A 16719-nucleotide genomic window follows, 5' to 3' on the forward strand; every position below is an offset into this window, starting at 1 on the left:
AGAGATGGTGATGGCTATATGGAGTGGGCTACATGAAAACTTCAGTTCTCAGAAAGAGTAGACAGTGACCCCATAGGGAAGGAGCTGGAAGAATAACTACTCTGACTTCACTCCCCTCCCTTCTCTGATCTGCTGATGCTCCCCTCTAGTGGAACTCTACCAGCCAGAGGCCTGGGGAGTGGGGAAAGGGAGTCTGTTGATACAGTCCAATATAATTCAGTCTTTCAGGGCACAAATCAGGGCGAAAAGGATGATAACAAGCTGGAGAAACAAATGTAAGATACCAACACACTTAGAAAAGAGCCTCCAGATATCTTTAGTCTACACCTGACCTTGAAGCAGGTTGACCCCTAATCCAACTCAAATTGTGACCTCCAGTGAAAGAGCTAATGCATTCAGTCCACATCCTGCAGTCTAAAATGCAAGCCACACCACAACATCAATCTCATCACTGGCATTCCTGGAGAAGTGAGCCAGAAGATCCTGGTTCGAGACCTAGCCAGGGCTCTGACACTGAGCTGGCTAGGCACCTAGTATGGAGAAAACTGAACTCCTTGGCTTTCTGTAGGGAGTAATAGACTAACTTTCAATAAGCAGAAAAGATACGATGAATTTAGCAGAGATTGGAAAATAAACACAGTAACCTGACACATAGCACCATCCGTGCCTCGAGCCTGGCTGTGGCCCTGAAGCCGACTCTGACCTTGACAAATCGCCTCTACTCAGAACCTCCCCATCTGAAAGAGTCACTCTCATTCCTGCCCTCTTTCCCACTTGGCTTCTCCTTATTCTTCAGATGTGGTGCCTGGAAAAGAATTCCAAGATGTGCTAAGTCACCCTAGATTCTTTGGATCTTAGAACAATACCTGATATAATAGTGATTATTCATTATCTGAAATTGGGTAGCATGAACTACTGCAAAACAATATACTGTAAGGAATGGATCTGTTGAAGTGATGGACTGAATTAAAATAGTTGCTACTAAATATTTTCCTAAAACTGGTAACTTTTGGTGCTTTCTTTACTCATATCCTGGTTCTCATCTCCAGAAACCTTGAGAGGAACTGAGGTGATGCACTTTCCTGACACCAGTGGGGAAATGACCTGGAAAAGGCAAGTAGCCAACTCTCCAAAAAGATCCAGGCACAACAAGGTATAGAAGATATCACAGAGAGTTTACCATGGATAGAGAAGATACTATGTACAAGTATAGAGCACAATTGTATTCACTAAAACCTGTAGTTGGGAAAGTTGAATTAACAGATAGAGACCTGAAAGCGACCTCAATGAGTCATGAAGTTCTGTTCCCCGGCTACAGGTAAAATGTTATTAACTCAGCCCAAATAGCCTAAGGGACTTCTTAGGGTCACCCAGACAGCTACTCAACCTAAATGTAAAATCCTTACTCAATAGGCACAAACTAGATTTGGTTTACGAGTCAGAGCTCTGACAAAATGCTCCCAGATTCCCCAGGAATAAAGCCCATTCTGTCACAAGGAAAAGAGGAAGAAAGAGGGCATGGAACTTCACATTAGAACTTTCTGAGAGAATTGGGTGATGCTGGGGTATTGAACAATGTTTCATGTAAGGAAATACCTGGTTACTTCCTTATGGCTTCAACCACTTCTCCAGGGTCACACTATTATAATCTTTGTTCTTCTCCCTCCTAAAGGATAATGCTACATGGTAAATGCAGAGCAAACTGAGAACTTCGAACTCCCTGATTCTTTATTTTGCAGTACTCTCAGGGTCAAGGACAGCCTCAGAAAAGAACTGTCCCATAGCAAGCAAGCTGCAGAGCCTGGGCTATCACCAGGTCTCCCAAATCCCTTAGACCTCATCCTAAAATTATTTAATACCCAACCTTCAGCACCAATGCCAAATGAGATAGAGAATCCCTGATGTTAACTCACAAAGCTTCAGAACAATCACCCTGCATTGCTCCTCTGAGTAGGCAATCTCTACCCATAACTCATTCACTCACTCATTCATTCATTCAGCGAACATCACTGAGTCTTTCCACGGCCTCGGCATTGTGCTTTGGTGTAGCCAAAGGACTGGCAAGGAGCAAGAGCAGAAGCTGGGAAGAAGGAAGCCAATTACAGTGGCTCAGACAAGACACAATGAGGGTCTGATCTAAGGCAATAGGGATAAGGAAAAGGAGATGTTAAAATAGAATTAAAAGTAGAGTTAAAAGGATTTTGTTATATATCATCTGGGATTAGAGTAGGGGAGGTGAGAATAAGAGAAGCCTCTGGTATGATTCCAGATGTCTGACTAGAATGAAGGAGAGAATGGAAATGCCTTCATGAAGACAGGCACACACGGGGAGACACAGATGAGCAAGTTCAGAGGAAACATAAGCTCATTTTGGGTCATGTTGAAATTGAAGTGCCTGCAAAACCCTGAGAAAGAGAAATCCAGCCAAGGTCTGGACATCACAAGGCGTGGAAGAGGGACAGTAAGCTGGAAAGAGGATCACTAAGAGGTGAAAGGGAAAAGAATCCACATGAGAGATTGGGAGAAAAATCAGAAATGTGGGAGAGGCAGGAGAAAGTAGGGCTTCAGACACCAAAGAGGAGAGGCTATCAAGAAAAACACAACTACCAACAGTGTCTAATGTCATAGATTGGTCACGTGCAATGAGAATCCATAACATTTGGTAATAGGGGAAGGGGGTCTCCAAGGTTGGTGGTGAGGTCACATCAGAAGAGCATAACATAGGATCAGCCCTTCCCCAGGCCCTCAGTATGAAGCTCAGCTTCTTGCTCCAGCCAGGGTACACCAAGGAGTATGACATCCTGGCTAGGGCTTGTATCTGGGAGATAAGCCAGGTCCCAGCACTTTAGAAATGATGGTCTTGCACTGCACACTGGGGAAGATGAAGAAGTATGGCTTCAAAAAATCTGAAACTCAAATCTTCCCTTTTTTTTTTCCCTTTTAGTCCAGCACACATTCAGAACAGGCTAGACCTGTGACACCAGTAAGTTTATGCTCAGCTGCCTGGTTGAGTGGGTATTAAAGAACTGCTCCCAGAGCCTGGATTCTCTCCAACATCCAGGCCCACAGAGCCCAGAACCAAGAAGCTGAGGTTGTCTCCCCCTGCCACCTGGATGATAAGCCCTTCATCTTCTCTCCTGCCTGAAAAAGAAAGAGCCATTACTCTTAGAAGCCTAGAAGCCATGCTTGGGAAATGAGAGAGAACAGAGAAGACTGAGCCAGCAGGTGGAAAACAAAAATGAAGGCAGAGGTTTCTGGAGGAAGATTCACTCTTTCCCAGATAAGTAGTTGCCTGAAAGCTCTATCCTGACACCGTTTGTTCAAATCAGGACCCTAAAAAAGGTCTGCTCCTCACCAGGCCAAAGTCCAGATTGACAGCATCTTTTTGCTTTTCCTCAAACCTCCACTTTCTATGCCATTTACCATCGAGGGGGAAAACATCTCCCATTTTGCACAGCACGAATTTAGCACACGTGGGCATGTCTGGAAGGGGAAGCCATGTGGAGGATGGCGATGAGCTTGTCTCCAACTCCACTGACAACTCAATAAGGGGAAATTGGCATAAGGCTGCTCTGGGAGGCACTTGAGATAGCAAGTGAATCACAACAAAGTTTGAGTCTTGCACAATACCTCCTCCCTTTCCCAAATGGCCTTACTCCCTTTGTCTCATTTAGTTCAAAGGCACCCCTATCAAGTAGGATAGATTAGGATCAACTCATCCATTTTTCATTTGGTAGCTGAGAGTTGTAGAAGGCAGATGACAAAAGAGTCAGGATCATGGGTTCTGCCTGTTTTTGTTCTCAACTCCTTCTATACTACCTACTATGAGCTGAGGGCCTGAGGAACTGGAGCAAATAATCAAGGCAAGTTGAGGCAATCCCTCCTTAGTCTTAGGACAGCGCCTGATTGTCTTGACTAGATTAAGCAGAGTACACTCCAGGGGTGGGGGAGTGGATTTCAAGAACTCTGGGACTGTGGATCTTTGATGCTGGAGTAGAGCTGGAAAAAGAAAAGGAGGTGGGTGCAGGCCTGGTAGAGCTCCAGCAAAGCCTCCAAGAGAAGCCACCAGATCTGATTTTGTGGCTAAAGTCCTAGGACCCTGCAGTACTGGCAGCTCAAGACATTGATATGGTTTTCTCTACATCTTAGAATATGGAGCATCTTGTTTTTAACCTCATAAACACAGGAATGAATAGCAGTGCTGGACCAATATAACCGTGAACAAAGGAGCCTGGGCAAAGCTAGGGGCAGGAGTATGTTCACTCTACAGAGCAGCTGAGCGCCAGAGCAGGAGGCTGCAGTTAGGAGCCAGAGCCTCAGGGTAGTTCAGAAACCCTTATCTGAGGACATACATCACTAGGTCTCCTTTCACATCAGCCTGTGAGGCTGGGAATAAATATATGGTCGATCCAAACCCCCAAACTCTTCTGCCTCAAAGTTTTCAGGGGAGGTGGTCTCTCTGCTGCATCTTGCCACTGCTAAAGTACAGGGAATTCCCAATCACCCAGGCAAAATCCTGACCCTCACCCTTTCTGGAGCAGACACCTTGACTGTTCAGGAGGATATTAAACTTATATCCTTGTTTATTCAAAAATCTCCTCTTAGCCAGTTTGCCTTGACTATAAACCTTCTTTCTACAATTCTAGCTTTGTTCATCAGCAACTCTTTCTACACTACTGGGACATCTAAATGGGACGCTTAACTAGAGCATGCTTTGGGTCAGGAGGATTTCTTGTTATAGGGGATCCTATGTGACATAGTTGAGACCAGTGTGTTAAAGGGACCAATAGATATCCATTTAAATAATAGCATCCATAGAACATTTTCAATACAGGAGAGGTGTATATAGCAATGATCATTCATTGATTTTTCAATGATCATTGATTGAAATTGATTGAATGATCATTGATGATCATTGATTGAATTGATCATTCAATGGTTTTAAACCTCTAATAGGTCTAGACACTGTAGTGGGTGCTGGGATTCAATGGTGAACAGCAGAGACTTCCTACTCTCACAAAATTTATGGGAGCTTATAGACAAGGAAATCAGCAAGTATAGTGTGATATGTGCCATGACAAGGAATGCACAGGTACTATGGGATCACGTGGGTGGCAGAACTAAGCCAGACTTGGATAAGGGGGTAGTATCAAGGAAGGCTTCCAGGAAGTGGTGCTGTCTAAGCAAAGACCTGAAGGAAGGGTGGTAGGTACCCAGAGAATAGAGGGAAGAAGTTGAGCATAGCTGGGGCGGGCAGAAAGGACTTACAAGAAATGAAGGAAAGGAAAATGGAAAAGTGCTCAGGGGCATGACTCATAGAGCTCTATGAGCTATGCTAAGAAGGGGACCTTTCTCCTAATAATAAGGGAAAAGTCACTGAAGGGGGTTAAAGAGGAGAGAAGTAGAATCAGATTTCCACATTAGAACACACATTCATTCTGCTGGGAGAATAAATCTAAGCAAGGAAAGGGAGGGTGTGGGGACAGTGTCCAGGATGTCACTGTGGAGATCCAGGCAAGAGATGGGGGGCCATGAACCAGGATTACAAAAGTGGAACCAGAAATGGGAGGACAAGTTCAGGACAAAGAGACAAACCCGTGGGATCTAGAATCATCACTCATTGTGGGAAAAGGGTGATAGGAGAGTCAGGGCTTACGACGGGTGAATGGACACTGAGCAGGATGAGGATTAGCAGGAAGGGAGGCAGGCAGGGTCGTGGAGGGAATGCTCTCCTCAGGAAAGCCTGTGAGACACTCAAGTGGGGATGTCCTGTAGGCAGTCAGCTATGTGGGTCTAAGCTCAGAGGACAGATCTAGGCTGCAGCTTGGAGTCTAGGAATCATCAGCATATAAACTAGTAATGAAGCCAAGAGAGGGGATAAGATGGCCTAGGTGGGTAGTAAGAAAAGAAGGTGACTCAGAACCCAGCCCAGAGGAAAACCACAGCGCCTGAGTTGCATAACCAATGTTACCCATCAGCAAAGTCAGGGCTGCATAACCTTCCTGACCCTGCAAGTCAGATCTGTCTCTGTAAGACTCTCCGTCAGATTCCCACACTCAGCCTCACCCCAGCATGGATCCCACATATGACACACTCCCTCATTTGTCTCATCAGATCCTGGGTCAGGCTCAGAAGCTCCAGGCTAGTAATTAAATGTGTACCTTATGTATCTCCTACTACAGATTGCAAACCACATAGGATAAGTATGTAAGCATACAGGCATGTGCTCCTGCATGATAAGACCTCCAGACTTAGGTGTACACAAACATCCCTGCCTAGAGACACCCACACACCCTCCAGACTGGATTAGGTCATTTATAGCCACTCAGCTGAATGTTAGAACGGACTGTTCCCACTTTGAACTACAGATTTCCCCCTAAAAACAAAACAAAACCTGGGCTGATAAACATTTATAACAGGAGGGGAAAAAAAGAAAACGTTTGTTGAGATTCTTCTTTATATCTTACTCCATGATCAGATTTAATCCTCATGGCTAACCTGTAAAATGGGTTTTAGAATCCCAAAGGGATGAAGATGAGAACTCAAGTCTGACTCCAAAAAGCTCCCCTGTCCCAGCCTGGAACAACTTTAATTCTGGAAAAGGGGGAGGAGAAAGAGATTCTAACAAAAAGAACCAGGTGTGGTATATGTGTGATATGCAGGTTTGTTACCTTTATTCACTCAATAAATATTCATCATTATCCTACTATGTACCTGGAGGCAAGAGCTGACCAAATGTGCATAAGTAGAGAACATTCCTTAATTAGGATCCTGTCTACACTTCTGATGGACTGTAATCATTTTTGTGGGACTGCCTGATGGAACCTCCTTAGAGAGCAGCTGTCATAACTGCTTGTCAGGGACAAATGAAGTCCTTGAATTTAAGGCGTCTATGGGAATTGTAGCCTTTCATTTTCCAGCAGGCCCAGCCTTCAAAGGCCACCACTGTACTTTACTTCTCTAACAAGAGATTACCTTTCACAATAGAGCTACAAATAGGGCCCTAATTGATGAATTTGCTAATGGCCCTTCCCTTTATAGTGGCATTAGCCTGGTTCTCTTTAAGCTGAACCTCCCTCAGGTCCGGCCTCACACGCAGGGAATATATTCTACTAGATTTATGGCAAAGAGGACAGGGAGTTTAACTCACTCACTAAACATCTGATTTGTCACATGAGCCTGGACAATATCTCTATCCTCTCTCTTCCTTTCTCCTGTGCCTCAGTTTCTCTCAGTAGGAGCATGGGGGAAAGTTATTGATCAATCCAGTAATCAAGAAGGAATTGCTATCTTCCTAGCAGCAAGTCTTACAAAGGGCACAGACAAGTGTGAGGTATTGGGCCTTCCCTCAGAAGGTCTACAACCAAGCATGATTGAAACTCTCCTCTCCCATTTCTCTCACATCTGTAGGTACTCAGTGAGGTTTCCATCTCATTCTTTAAATGTTGCCAAACACCTGCTTCCGAGAGCTGAGAGTAGGGTAGGCCAGCCTGTGGGTCACAGAGAACCTCGTCCCTCCTGTGACTGAAACACTTCACATGGAGGCTAGTGGTCCCTGAGCCCTAGGGGGCTAAAGACCCTTGTCTTCATGGCTCCTGCTGAATTGGTAATTCAGAGATTGAGTAATTTGAATCAAAGATGCCCTTCCTTGACTGTTCTGCTCTAGCTCTGCCAAAACTGGCTGTATCATATCAGTGGTAAAGGCCCTTTATCCATCTACCCCCCTTCTGGGACAGCACTGGATAAGCCCAGATTACAAATAATAGCTTATTTTTCTTGAGCATTTACCATGTGCCAGGAGTGAGCTTTATGTGAAATAATTTGTTTAATCCCCATAATAACTCAACAGGATAAAGTGCTATCACCATCATAGGTGATGAAGCTAAGGCACAGACAATGATGGTAACTTGCGCAGGCTGGTAAGCTGAGATCCCACCCCATGCCTACCCAGTCCCAGGGGCTGCACACTTCACTTCTCACCTCCGATGAGAAGTCAGCAGCCCACATGGTTTAACTGGAAGGTACCAAGAAAATCCTTATCCCTCCTGCCCTCCAGAATTTCCCCTCAAAGAAACTAGTAACAGTTTGCAGTTCTACCTCTGAAATAATTCCTTTGGCAATGACAAAGCAAACCTCCTAGGAGGCTGAGGCGATCTAATACATGGAGCCTGTTACAGAATGAGGGGCTCCAATTCACCATAGGTCCTTTCTGGAATATGCATAGAAGTGTATCAGTTCCTTCCCAAATCCCCCAAAGCTTTCAGCAAGTGGGAGCTGGTGTGGGGCAAAGAAGAGAATAAGCTCAAAGTTGGGGATGTGGATTAAAAACAGGAGAGAGACCCGAGTCAACAGCAAAGCACATTCCAGTTCTGAGAATACCTCACCTTGGTTACTTTCTAGCTCTGTAATCAACCACTGCAAGTTCCCACTTCTTTAACTGCAAAATAGAAATAGAAAGAGCTGCATTGTAATCTTCTTGTGTAAATTAAATAAAGTGATGCTTAAAAGCACTTAACACTGTGCCCAACCCACAATATGGACGTTAAAATGGCAGCTCTTGTTATAATTATTTCTATTCCATAAGGGAGGAAGACCCGGTCGAGACACTGAGAAGCCAGTGGGCAAGGTGGACAGCTGAGTGAGCAGGAGGAAAGGGACTTGAAAGAGAGAAACTACCTTCATCAACTTTGCAACGATTCTCAGGCCGAAATATGTGTTCATTCAGTCATTCGTATTCATTTTCAACTCAGACCTAATACATGGACCCTGTGTCAGAGGATGTGGGTTGAACCAAGTTGAGTCAAGTCCCCCTCCCCCAAAATGTGAGGTCCTAACCCCTGCACCAAGAATATGAACCTATCTGGAAGTAAGTTCTTTGCAGACGTAATCAAGTTCAGACGAGATCATACTAGATTAGGTTGGGCTCTAATCCAGTATGACTGGTGTGCTTATAAAGAGGCAGAAATGCAGACATACACGGACATGGAGAAGAAGGCCATGTGAAGATGAAGGCAGAGATTGCAGCAATGTGTTGACACGCCAAAAAATATCGAGCATATCTGGCCGCAGCTAGAAGTTAGGAAAGAAGTGAGAAGCAAATTCCCCCCTAAGAACCTCCAGAAGATACCAACCCTACTGACACCTGGATTTCAGACTTCTGGACTTCAGAACTGTGAGAAAATGAATTACTGTTGTTTTGGGCCAGCCAGTTTGCTATCCTTTCTTACAGCATCCCTAGAAAACAAACATAGGTGATAAAACCACAAAGAGACATTTAAAGCCCAAAGTTCCTGTTCTGAAGTCTTTGCTATTCTTTTCACCCCCCCCCCAAAGAGGCATACTGTGTTAGACAAGAGTTTCTCCCCTAGCCCACCACAAGGACTCTAGGCATAAGGATATCTTACATGAGTAGGTGGTGTGGAACGAGGATTGTCCCAGCCACAAGTCATATCAGGTCCCTGCCACCCACAGGGCATAGCACTGGTGACTGTGAAAAGGAGGATGGGAGGGTGGTGGGGGAGGCAGGGAAAGAAAGCCTGGAAAAAGGAAAGTGGAACTGATGTCTTGTTTTCCTTTTTTTCCAAATCCACCATTCTTCATTTCTCCTCTTAATTTCTCCATTCCTTCTCTTCATATTTTAAGTTTCTACTCTGTTCCTCTGATGCCTTCATAACCTGGTAGACTGGAACGAAGCACGGGTCTTGGTGGCTAGAACAGTTTGAATCCCGGTTCCATCACTTACTACTTGTGGGATCTTGGGCAAGTAACACTAACCGTCTATGCTTTTGCTTTTTAATCTGTACAATGGGGATAATATGTAACTCATAATGTCATGTATGTATGTCTGACATACACTATATTCTGCATGTGCGTATGTATGTAATGTGTGATGTCATACACTGAACATGATGATATTGGCCAAAGCATTTTCAATGTCATTTGGAAAGGACCGCGATCTCATTATACACAGTTCCTAGATTATATGTATAGAAACTCTGGTTTTTGATATTACATGTCAGGTCATACTACAAAATTAGCACAAAAAATAAGAACAATAAATCAGATGCTACATTTAAAGGACCAAGGGCAATGAATAAATGCCAATGTATAAATGGCATTGACCTAGCTGTAAACATGGTCTCAACATCAGCACTGACAATCTCTGTGATCTTGGGGAAGATTTTCCATCTCTTGGTTTAAATGATTTGAGTTTCCATCCAGCTCTAAGATTCTATGACTTAATGAAAAGCTGTTTGCTCTTATAAAATTACACTTTTAAAAGAGCTCTTTACTTACGGGTCACCCATTACAAATCTGGGAAAAGCTGTGATGCTTGAGGGAATTCTAATAACAAGTGAAGTAGAAAAGCCATCCGATGTGTGAACTATCCAATGGGCTGGATAACAGGAAAGGCAAGTCTTCACAAACAACCCTCTCCATCACAGGTGGTTACTCATAGGAAAAGGCTAATGTCAGAATATCAGAGACACAGGGGGCTGAAACACCTTGGAACAGTAGCCAGTAGTGAGGGTGAGACAGTCCTAACACAGCCCCCAAATGCAAAGACAACCAGACAGTTTTTAGCGACTGGGTTTATAATAGAAGAGACTGAACTCCACTTCTGGGAGAACTTCCCAGGATACAACATACGTAAGATGGAGAAATCTCCTTCTCCTGAGCTTTTCAGTGAGAGACCAAGCAACCAGCTTGGTGTCCTGGGTTAAGTAAGTATGTTCAGCAGTGAGCATGTGGACAGAGTGACCTTTTGGAGGTCCCTGTCTGCCGGTGTTCTCTCCGTGCTTTCACTAAGTCATTTCACAATGGTGCAATCGTAAGTACAGTCACACAACAGTCCGGCTTCCAGTTACCTTGGCAGATCACACGTTGTCGTGCTGCCCACTTTTCCCCTGCTGGCACAGTAGACTCCAAGGTGTAAGCACTGTTTTTATAGATTTTTGCACGTTCCACACTGGTATGTGATAATCACTTTGCATTGCAGTTAGCAAAGAAGAGGAAATGAAACCCACTCCTGAACTGGAGATGAGAATGTTGTGTTTCACCCTTCTTGACAGCCAAAAGCCAATTTAGGACTCTGAAAAGCAGAATTTCCCGGGGGGGCGGGGGGGAGTGTGAGTATCTTCTTAATTCTCCTGAGCTCACTTAAGGATTGAAATCGGTGTTTGCTGAGGGAGGAAACATCGATGCGGATTATCATTTATGGATCATTTCAGCTGGAGAAATAAGGAAGTGGGAGAGTTCATCCGGTTTGCACTTTTTCAGCAAGACTCCTAAAAGCTAGCAGGATAATAATCATAAACATTTATTGAGCACTCGCCATATTCTAAACCCTTTGCATGAATTAACTCATTTAATCATCACAACAATTTTATGAGGCCCAGAGAGATTAAGTAATACTCAACCTAACACCACATCTACTGAGTTCCGAGCTGGATTTTAAGTCAAGCAGTCTGACTCTAGAGCTGAGATAGTTAGCTCCCATGCTCTTTGGAAAGAGACATGGATGCAGACCATCCTCAGAGAAGTGGGCCTGTATCCTGATATCTTTTGTTCTCTTCCTCCTCAAATCACTGATCTTCACACTATAGAACCACACCCTTCAGCTGAAAAGAACTTCCAGAGGAGAGGAATCCATTAGCCACAGCCACCAACATACACCATGTCAGAAGTCAGCTCTCTGCTCCCTACAACTCATAGAGCAGCACTCACTGGTACCCTAACCCTATTGTCCCCTTGTAAGATTTTCCCCAACCCATAATTATTCTTTCTCCCTGGGTCAGTAAGTCAATAGAACATTAAAAAAAAAAAAAGTCTCCAAAATGATTCCTTTGCTAAAACTATTTTCTCACCCCTGGGGGCTCTCCTCTGAGGTGCTAAAACCCCAATCAGGGGGTCATCACCATAAATAATGCATCAGGCTTTCACCAAGAATCAGCAAAGCAAGCAGCAGCTCAGAAAAGTCCATTACTCCCCCATGGTTCGTAATTGGGCATTGTGATTCATCAATTTATCTGCTATTCAGATGAACACCCCATAGTAAGAGTCAGTCATTACAGAATGTTGAATAGGTACATGAATATCCAAAAGTTACTCATGTTTCGAGTTGCTACAGCAACTTGATTCCCAGAATCTTTAATCATTTCGAGTTTTAAATGTCCACAACTGAGCAGAAGTGCAGCAAAGGGGTAGGAGATAGAAAGCCCAATTTTCAGAAAGTCATGAGTAACTAACACCCAGAAGGCTCATGAGCTTGCTTGAGCATAATCATAAGAATCAGTTTAGTCAGTATTTATCACCATTTATTATTTACTGTGTGTCAGGCACAGTGTTAGGAACAGCGTATACCAAAAAAAAAAAAAAAAAAAAAAGTTCATTATCTAACTGAAGAAATAGACATATAAAAAGCCAATCAGCTTACAATGGGAAAAATGAGACATGTGGTAAGACCACAGAAGAAAGAGAATGAGTACTCACTCCCCATGAGGGGAGATCCCAGAAGGTTGCCCAGAGGAAATGACCTTTGAGTTGAGTGTTGCCGGTTAAGGAAGACTTTTTTTTTTTTTTTTCTCCAGAGAAGAAGGGGAAAGGGCAGCCCAGGCAGAGGGACCAGTACACACAAAAGCATTTGGGCAGGAAGTGGTCTATTCAGCGAATTGCACTGGGGAGATATTAAAGGACTTTGTACACTATTCTAGGGAAACGGGGCTTTATCTTGTATACTGTATGCAGTAGGACAACATGGCAAGTTTTTAAAGAGATGTGTGATCCTGAGCATATTTGTCTTCTGAGTGATAATGGGGCGGGTTTAGAGAAGAGGACCTGTGGCTGATACACTACTGCTGTGGTAAAGGCAAAAGTGCAGATGACGGGCCTTGGGCACTGATAGCTGAATAAAACCGTAGAATGGAACAGTCAGACTAGAGGTTTGCAGACCTTTCAGAAGGCCATGTCAGAAAGTTTCTGATGATGTGTAGGGAGCAGAGGTGATAATACCTTTAGCTGAGGAAGAGAAACATATCAAGGAACCTGATAAAGCGTCATCAATGGATCTAACACTGCTTTGTATATATCCTGTGCCAGGAGCTGTCAGAGCATTTCCTTAGTCTGTACCATAAGGGGAACCCGTGGGGGGACTGAAGTCAAAGTAGTTCAAGAGTGTACCCAGAACATACTGTGCCCACCAAGCCTGCGCCCTTAATGTTCCCACTGTCCCAGCCCTGAACTTCACTTAATGAGGGAGGCTTTGCTCACAATATAAGTAGCTTTATTCTTTATTCTTCACTTTCTCCCTCCTCTCCCACTGCCTATCTTTACCTTGTGAAAAAAAAAATGCTTTCTCTCATCGTCCTTGCCTACCCCCAACATTGCATCTCTCCCTTCCAAAGTATGTCTGTCCTCCCCACTCCTCACCCACTCTATTCACACATGCCATCTTTTTTAAAGTAGCAAGTGTAGGGCAAAGGGCAATGAGTCAGAAGTGGCGGCAGTCTGTGTCCCAAGGCTGTCCTGGCCCATCAGGTGACTCTCAGAAACTGCTTGACCTCCCAGCCCCAGTGTCCTCATTTATAATATGCGGACATGAAATGAATACTAACCTTTGCTTACCTCACAGGATTATTGTAAGAGGAAAGGAGATAAAGTGCTTGCAAACAACACTAACAAAAGGCAGGAAAATGCGCTACAGAATTATCCGAATTATTGGGCACTGTGGTCCACCAGACTGCGAGCTCCTTATGGGCCGGGACCTGGTTGGCTTCATCTTTCATTCTAAAGTAACTATTATTCCTAGTACAGTGTCTGATAAAGACATTGAGTTGGCAACAAGGACCACCACCACCATCAGCATTCCCTGGGCGCACACACGTGCGCTCACACACACACACACACACACAGGTGTCCTTGCCTCTCTCTCTCTCTCTCACCATAATGCAGGCAAACCCATAATACCTCCACTTTTGGAAATACTGCTCTAGTCTTGGTGTATTCCAAAAACAGCCAGTTCCTGGAGGAAAACCAAGTGATTGTCACGCGCCTGGATGCCTCCACTGGGCACGTTTGACCAAGTCTGAATCCTCTCCTTCTCAAGGGAAGTTGCTAAGAACTGAACCCCCAGACTCACTTCTCTCCAAAGAGCCCCCGCCGGGTCTCTCCCTCCCCACCCCCACCTTTGTGCCAGGCATGCAACGTGTTTTAATTTTTTTTTTTTTCCTCCCAGGAACTCGGCCGCCTCTACTGCTGTTTTCATTGATGCCTTGAGCAGAGCTGGCATGTGCAACTGCTGAGAAGGGGGAGCTTGGAGCCGCGGGGGAAGCAAGTAAAAATAGCCTGGCGCGCATCACTCTGCCTGCTCTGGACGCCTTTAACCCTGGCCAAGGTGGGGAGCTCAGCAGCCGCTACTGCACACTGCAGAATCTGGCAGGGGTCTGCACCCCAGACCAAGCACAACAGCCGGGGTGCAGGGCCTTAGAGACCCGTGAAAACTTTTTTTTTTTTTTTTAAGAAACCGAGATGGGGGAGGGAAGAGCAGGAGAAAGCTGTTCCAGCCACCTGGCTGCAGGGACTGTTACATGCCCACTGGTCCAACACTTTACAGAAGTGCAGCCTTGACTCTGAGCTATTTTTAGCAACCTCTTCCGAGGGTGGGCGATCAGAGGGAGGAGTGCAAGGGGATTGGTAAGGCTAACTCTCTGCTGTGAGCCTAGGCATCTTTGCTGGCTGGGAAGAGGAAGTGTCCGTGGGATGGTAGGCATGCTGGCTTTGCCCTAACTCAAGGAGACAGCGTTAGCTACTGAGTGCCCTACTGTTTTCAAGCCCCACAGCGTGTTTGTTTTTCGAAATCAACAATTGCCAGATGCATGCTGCTTCTAGCCTCTCAGAGAACGAGGATTGCAAAAGATTTGCTGCCTATGCTGTGGGGTAAGGGTTAGCTGCAGTTAAGACCTTACTGAAGAAGATCAGAAGGGTCTCATTTGCATTCCAGCAAGACAGAGGGACAATCCCCGTGCCACACCTCCATCCCCGCCCCACGCTGCATATGGGTAACCATATGTGAAATGTACGGCAGCCCCACCAGACACCCGGCTATTAATAGAGCCCGGGAGTTTGCTCTCTTGTCTTTTTCCTGCCACCGAGTAAGGGATGATCTTCACACACATACCCCACTCCGCCCCCACCTCGGCGCACCGTTTCTCCAGGAAGGTAAGGGGGCTGCCCACGCTGATCCCCTTCGTGACTACAGGTGCCTAGAGCCGATGGACTAGTCCAGTTGTATCGACAGCAGGGTCAGTGCGAGGCTAGGCAACATAGCCTCCAGTCTCGGGACGCAAAACCCGGCAGGGCTCTTAGAGGCTCACGGCCAACTCGAGAGCAGAGAAAGGGCAGTTATTAGGCTGCCGAAGGCGAGGGGCAAGAACGCAATTTGCGGAGCCAGAGCGACCTCTTCCAAAGCTGCTGCGGGACCAGAGGCTGCAGACCCATTTGTCGCCGCAGCGTGCGGCGCGGAGCCCCCACCCCGCGCGGGCTCGGCTGCGGCAGGAGCGGGCGCTGTCCCTGGTTCTGAAGGTGGCAGCGGCCAGTGCTCCCTACCCGGGTTTAGCGCCCGCGAGGCGGCTCAAACGTTCGAGGACTGCAGACCTCTCCCGGGCCCGGATCTGGGCGGGAGGGTCTGTTGGTGGTGCCCAGGTCCCACCACCGGCGCGGTTTGCCCCCCCACAACCCCCCAACGGCCCGGAGTGGGGCCCCCGCGGTGCTGCGGGGACCGAGAGCTGGGGACTGACACGAGCTTGAAGGGTAAAGCTGAGGCAGCGTCTGGAGATGTTGTCAAGGCACTGCAGGGAGCAAACGTGGCCCCAGGATCACCTACCCCAGCTTTGCACAAAGCCGGGACTCTGGACCCCTAATGCAGCCCAGAGGAGAGGGCAGGGGAGCGCTGCTGCCCAGGGTTTGGGACTTGGGGAAAGAGAAGCGAGCAGCGGGTGGCAGGAGAGGGAGATGGGGTGAGAGCGACTCTTTTGCATTTTCAAGAGGGAGGGGACCTGAGACATGCACTGTCTTTCCCCCAACACACACACACACACACACACACACACACACACACACACACACGGCCGGCAGAAGCAAGCGGGATGGAGCCGGGGAAAGTTTGGCACTAGGTGCAGAGCAGCGGCGGCGGCGGCGGCAGCGGCGGTAGCGGCAGCGGCGGCGGCGCGGTGGTCCGGGGTGGGCTGACGGGGTCGCCGAGAGCCCCGGCCCTCTCGCCTCCTTACCTCGGTGTTCTCGGCAGCGTTCTCCGCCATTTTCCTCCTTAGGAGCAGGCAGCGGGAGGAGTGTTTCATGCCCATAAGAGCCAGCAAGGGTTTGGTGATACAGAGATAGTAGAGAAAGAGAGAGCTGGTGTAGCTTTAAAAGAGAGAGAGAGAGAGAATGGGAGGAAAAAAAAAAAAAAAAAAAAAAAAACCAACCCAGCCCCTCTGCTGGAGCGTCAGCCTATACAATCAACTACGGTTGAGTCTTTTCTGCAGTCTCCACTTTGTTTTATTTTCCTCCCTTCTCATCTGCTTCGGATTCCTTCACACAGTTTCAAGTTCTTCTCGCGCACCCGACCCCCTCCCCGCCCCTCTCCACCCGCGCTGCGGGCTAAGCTGGAGGGAGGCAGCCCCGAAGGCTCCGCGGCAGCGGCGGCGTCTCCTCTCCGGGCTGATC

At 46.5% G+C, this 16719-nt stretch overlaps 1 protein-coding gene across 2 annotated transcripts in view; it reads right to left on the bottom strand.

The window, feature by feature from the left end:
- Positions 1 to 16459, bottom strand: part of PRMT8 (protein arginine methyltransferase 8) — a 99845-nt gene extending 83386 nt beyond the window's left edge. For both annotated transcript variants that reach the window (XM_032874855.1, XM_032874854.1), the window contains exon 1: positions 16284 to 16459. In XM_032874855.1, the coding sequence (XP_032730746.1) occupies positions 16284 to 16358 (75 nt within the window). In that variant the 5' untranslated portion in view covers positions 16359 to 16459. The remainder of the gene's footprint in view (positions 1 to 16283) is intronic.
- Positions 16460 to 16719: the final 260 nt, after the last annotated feature.

This window comes from Lontra canadensis, unplaced genomic scaffold (assembly GCF_010015895.1).
Source record: "Lontra canadensis isolate GAN:19392208 unplaced genomic scaffold, GSC_riverotter_1.0 scaffold53, whole genome shotgun sequence".
In the NCBI taxonomy this organism is placed as follows: domain Eukaryota; kingdom Metazoa; phylum Chordata; class Mammalia; order Carnivora; family Mustelidae; genus Lontra; species Lontra canadensis.